Here is a 5,671-nt window from a genome sequence, read left to right as displayed (position 1 = left end):
AGTATGCACCTGCCATGCGCCCAGCTAGCCAGAACGCCGAGCATGACTCAGTGGAGAGGAATCCAGTTCTGAGCTGTCAGGGGCAGTGCAAAGGAGAGGGGGCCAGTGAGAGGGAGCAGTTATGCAAGACTTCACGGTGGGGAACGGAACTGTAGAGCCAGCCTGAGGAACAGGAGGAGGCTTGGGGGCAGGGCGACGACACTGTGATGGAATGAGGAGTGATGGAGACATCTGTCCCCTGAGAAGAGGGTGACATCACCAGTGGTGGGTTGCACACCGATTAACAGGAGAGCAAGATAATGTGTGAGGCCCTTCCAGAGGCATAAGGGGGCTGGACATTGACCCTGCTCCACGGCTTAGCTGGGAGCTAAGAGATTGTTAAGAGATGAGCAAGATCCAAGGTAGGGTGTGAGTGGGAGGAGAGGTCTTAGGAGGGAGAAGGTGCCGTGGCCAGGGGTTGGGGAGCCTCCGCAGCAGACATAAGACTGCCAGCCCTTGGGAAGGCAGGAAGAATGCGTAGGGGGACACAGCCTGGGCAAACCCGCAGAGAGGGACTGTGTGGTCTCGGCAGGAGGCCGAGAGAGAGCCCGCAGATCTCAAAGAGGGGCGTGACGGGTTCCCTGTCCCTAGAACTCAAGGAACGTGGCATTGGAGGCCTACCTCATCAAGCCACACAGCTACGTGGGGCTGAGCTGCACAGCCTTCCAGAGAAAGGAGGCAGGAGTGCTGGGCATACGGCCCGGGAGCCCCGGCCAGAACCCCTCGCCAGAGCCTGAGCCCCTGGCCGACCAGCAGCTCCGCTTCCGCTGCACCACAGGGAGACCCAGCGTCTCTCTGTCATCCTTCCACATCAAGGTGGGCACTGAGGGAGGCGTGTGGGGGCAGATGCTAAGAGGGGGCGTGCCCAGATGCAGGTGCCTCATGGGGGTGGGTGCTGTGAGTAGAAGCTGATCCAGGAAGGGGGTACAGGGCAGGTGGGGGGGGGACCCATTAGGCCTTGGAGTCCTAGGGGATCCTAGATGTCTCTGAGGAACTCCGATGTCCCCCCAGAACAGCGTGGCCCTGGCCTCCATCCAGCTGCCGCCCAGTCTGTTCTCGTCCCTTCCGGCTGCCTTGGCTCCCCCTGTCCCCCCAGACTGCACCCTGCAACTGCTCGTCTTCCGAAACGGCCGCCTCTTCCGCAGCCACGGCAACACCTCCCGCCCCGGAGCCCCTGGGCCTGGCAAGAGGCGTGGCGTGGCCACCCCAGTCATCTTTGCTGGAACCAGTAAGGCACTGAACTCCCCGTACCCCTTCCTGCCCCTGCCTCACCCCGGCACCCCCTAAGGGGAGTGGCAGAGGAGAGTGGCCACCCACCATTTCCCAGGAGGATAGGGAACAGAGACAGCCTGAAAAGGACTGCTGAAGAAAAGGCTCAGGGAGACACTGGGATTATATCACAGATTTGTCACGCTGCACACAGGTTATAAACACAGACCCTTGAGCCACCTTGGCTTCCCTCCCTCCCTCTCACCGCCTAACCTGGTGCCAACTTTCCCTGTCAGGGTGCCCCCCATCCCCGAATCCTCTTTTCACCTTTTGTTCCCTGAGTACAAGTACCTTCCACCTTCCTGTCCCTGACCCCAGCCCCAGAGTCCTCTCTTTTTGGGTAGGTCACCACCATTCATTCAGCACTTAGAACGGGCCACCTCCCGGTGCGTTATTTTGATCCATCCTTGTGTCACCCTGGTGAGACAGACCACCTGGAAGGCATGGCCCGAACTGGCACCTAACCATGGCCTGAAGCCCAGCACAGGTGTTTGGTGCGCGCCCCGGCTATTGCTCTTTGCCACCGCTTGGGTCCACAGAGCCGGCCTCCCCACGGCCTGGTTGCCCGTGCGCACCTCCCTCTCTCCCGCAGGTGGCTGCGGTGTGGGCAACCTGACCGAGCCAGTGGCCGTCTCACTACGGCACTGGGCTGAGGGGGCCGAACCCATGGCCGCTCGGTGGAGCCAGGACGGGCCGGGGGGGCCCGGGGCGTGGAGCCCCGAGGGCTGCCAGCTCCGCTCCAGCCAGCCCAACGTCAGCTCCCTGCACTGCCAGCACCTGGGCAACGTGGCCGTGCTCATGGTAAGTGTGACGGGGGCGGGGAGGCGGGGAGAACTCCGGGACGGGGAACGCGTGCCAGGTGGGGGGTGAGGATGGGGGTATTCGGATCACCTGGGGCCACAGAGAACTGCAGAGAGGACAGCAGCCTTGTCGGGCCTCATCACTGTAGGACTCATGGAGAAATGTCCCTCGGGTCTTCCCCACACCTTTTCATCTCTCAGGAGACAGGGAGGTCCTCCCTCCACCCATCGAAAGAAATGGACCTGGAACTAATCAGCCCGGGCTTCACATCCTGCACTCTCTGAGACCCAGATTGTTAAAGTGGGGGGATAAAATCTGGGAACATTTCTCCTTTCTGGTCACTCCACTGCCTCACCACATTTTGTACCCCATTTTCCCAGATCCTGAGCAGGCACACAGATAGTAGACAGAAACTTTCCCCTCTTTCCTCATCTCTGATTTTCAGACTGAGGATCAGAAAAGTCCCCGGAAGGGCAAGAGACTAGGAGGGAGGAAAAGGCAGGCAGTAGCTCATTAACACTGCCTACGACTGCCTTTCTGAGAGTGGACTCACAGCACTTGCATCTTCACCCACCTGGATGGACTAGGGGCCGCAGCTCACCGTGTCTGGGGGACTGGCCAGGACTCCATGGGGTGGCCTCTACCCCTGGCTTCCTAATACTTCCTCTTTCCTACTCTTTCTAGGAGCTGAGTGCCTTCCCCAGGGAGGTGGGGGGCTCCGGGGCGGGGCTGCATCCTGTCGTGTACCCCTGCACCGCACTGCTCCTGCTCTGCCTCTTCTCCACCATCATCACCTACATCCTCAACCACAGGTGGGAGCCCCTGCAGGAAGGGAGGGCGTGGAGGGAGGGCCGAGGGTCTCACCAAGTACTGGCCAAGTGTCCCTTTCCCAAGTGGGTCCACGTGACTCTCCCAGGCCCTTGCCCAGCATTTTATTAGAAGGCTCTAGGGCTGGAGAACACATTTTGGGGGTTAAGCCCTTCCTGCCCTGGGGCCTCTATCACATCCGCACATGTGTATGCACAAAGATGATCTGCCTTCCCCCCTTGCTCTCCCAACTGCCCTGAGACCCCACGGACCTGATCTTGGGTTGAGTGGCCCATTAATTACTGTTTCTGGGGCAGCTCCATCCATGTGTCCCGGAAGGGCTGGCACATGCTGCTGAACCTGTGCTTCCACATGGCCATGACCTCTGCCGTCTTTGCAGGAGGCATCACACTCACCAACTACCAGATGGTCTGCCAGGCAGTAAGCAGGAAAAGGGGCTGGAGCGGGGCGGGGGGTGCTCCTAGACGAGCGATGGCACCCTAGGCACAGACTGGGGGGGGTGCAGGGGGAAAGGGGGACTCGTGCTAATAGGCCCCAGCTCCGCTGTTGTGTCCAACCTCGCTGGGGTGGGGTTATGAGAGGAGGGGTGGTGGTAAGAAGTAGAGAAAGTAGGAGCTGGGTCTTCAAAGTGGAGCATGGGGAGCTGCAGGAAGGAGAGGTCAGGGACAAGCCAAAGAGCAAGGGTGGGGCGTCGAGTCTCCAGAGTGGGAGAGAACCCTGGGGTGGCAGTGGAGCAGGTGACCGCAGGGGCAGAACCGTGAGGCGGGTCTGGGTAGAGCTGGGGATGGGAACTCGGGAGGAGCGGGAGAATACTGCGCACTGAGGCTCTGGGGCGGCTCCAGAAGGAGCAGCCCCGTCCCCCAGCCTCAGTGGCCTCACCCTGCAGGTGGGCATCACTCTGCACTACTCTTCACTGTCCACACTGCTCTGGATGGGTGTGAAGGCCCGCGTCCTCCACAAGGAGCTCACCTGGAGAGCGCCCCCTCCACAAGAAGGGGACTCTGTCCCGCCCGCTCCCCGTCCCATGCTCCGGTACATGCCTCCAACTGTCAGCTTTGCAAGGGTGAAGGGTTCGGAGGCGGGTAGAGAACGCCAAACTCTGTCCTCCCAGGGTGGATGCAGGGTGGGTCCAAGATCCTGGGAGATCACGCTCCAAAGAGAGAAGAGGCAAGGCCCTAGGTGGCCCCCGGTTGCCCAGGGCCACGGGGTGGGTGCATCCCTAGGGCTTTTGCGGCATGACAAAGCCAGGGAAGGAAGAGACTCCAAAGGGCATTGGACAGGAATCCTGCGCACCTGAGTAGCACCCTGATGTCCGCAGTGTTTAAGGTGAGAGAGCGATTTCTCTGTCCCTTAGAACGGTCTCGGCCAAGTCCCCTAGGAATCTACTGAGCCTGCCCTGTGGGAGCCTTGCATCCCAGGCAAAACATTCTGACAGAATTTAAAGGGGAAAGAAGACGGGACAGAGACCCTGAGTCAAGGTTTCTGAGCACCTGGTTCCAATTCCCTTGGTTCGCCGTCTCTCTGACCCCCAAACCGCATTCTTCCCCAGGTTCTATCTGATTGCCGGAGGGATCCCCCTCATCATCTGTGGCATCACAGCTGCTGTCAACATCCACAACTACCGGGACCACAGCCCCTAGTGAGCGCCGCTGCCCGCCTGCCCCAAACCTACCCACCCGCACGCTGGATGCCTTCCACCTCCCTGACCTGCCAGGCCCACCCAGCCAGTGACCCAACCCAAACCCATGCATGCCGACTAAGCCAGCCTCTGCCTTGCCGCTCACCGTGTTCTGTCACCCAGCCACCTCAGACATGCTCCCCCTCCTCACCCACTGCCTGTGTCTCCCCTCAGCTGCTGGCTGGTGTGGCGTCCAAGCCTAGGAGCCTTCTACATCCCGGTGGCTTTGATCCTGCTGATCACCTGGATCTATTTCCTGTGTGCAGGGCTGCGCTTACGGGGTCCTCTGGCCCAGAGCCCAAAGGGGGGCACCAGCAGGGTCTCCCTGGAGCCAGGGGAGGAGCTGAGGGGTTCCACCAGGCTCAGGAGCAGCGGCCCCTTCCTGAATGACTCAGGTTCCCTTCTGGCTACTGGGAGCGCGGGGGTGGCAACACCCGGGCCCCTGGAGGATGGTGACGGCCTCTATTCTCCGGGAGTCCAACTGGGGGCGCTGGTGACCACGCATTTCCTGTATCTGGCCATGTGGGCCTGCGGGGCTCTGGCCGTGTCCCAGCGCTGGCTGCCCCGGGTGGTGTGCAGCTGCCTGTACGGGGTGGCGGCCTCCGCCCTGGGACTCTTCGTCTTCACCCACCACTGTGCCAGGCGCAGGGACGTTAGGGCCTCCTGGCGTGCCTGCTGCCCCCACGCCTCCGCCTCCGGCGCCTCACCCCGGGCCGTGCCCGCCGCCCCAGAGGACGGTTCCCCCGTTTTCGGAGAGGGGCCTCCCTCCCTCAAGTCGTCCCCGAGCGGCAGCAGCGGCCACGCGCCGCCCCTGGGTCCCTGCAAGCTCACCAACCTGCAGCTGGCCCAGAGTCAGGTGTGCGAGGTGGGGGTGGCGGCCCGCGGGGAAGCGGAGCCGGAGCCCACGGGCTCTCGGGGGAGCCTCGCGCCGCGCCACGCCAACAACCTGCACCACGGGCGCCGAGTGCACAAGAGTCGGGCCAAGGGGCACCGCGCGGGGGAGGCCGGCGCCAAGAATCGGCTCAAGGCGCTGCGCGGGGGCGCGGCGGCCGGGGC

General features: G+C 62.2%; 1 protein-coding gene across 1 annotated transcript in view; it reads left to right on the top strand.

Moving 5' to 3' along the window:
* Nucleotides 1–5,671, top strand: part of ADGRA2 (adhesion G protein-coupled receptor A2) — a 40,478-nt gene that overhangs the window by 32,897 nt on the left and 1,910 nt on the right. Inside the window, 8 exon segments of the mRNA XM_077769524.1 lie at nt 1,051–1,267; nt 1,901–2,109; nt 2,794–2,921; nt 3,234–3,357; nt 3,824–3,969; nt 4,487–4,576; nt 4,790–5,662; nt 5,664–5,671. The exon segment at nt 5,664–5,671 is cut by the window's right edge and continues 1,910 nt beyond it. Coding sequence (XP_077625650.1) covers nt 1,051–1,267; nt 1,901–2,109; nt 2,794–2,921; nt 3,234–3,357; nt 3,824–3,969; nt 4,487–4,576; nt 4,790–5,662; nt 5,664–5,671 — 1,795 coding nt within the window.

The sequence above is a fragment of the Crocuta crocuta genome, unplaced genomic scaffold (genome assembly GCF_008692635.1).
Source record: "Crocuta crocuta isolate KB4526 unplaced genomic scaffold, BGI_CrCroc_1.0 scaffold698, whole genome shotgun sequence".
Lineage (NCBI taxonomy): Eukaryota > Metazoa > Chordata > Mammalia > Carnivora > Hyaenidae > Crocuta > Crocuta crocuta.
Note: the sequence above shows the minus strand (reverse complement) of the source record. Positions and strands in the feature narration are given on the sequence as shown.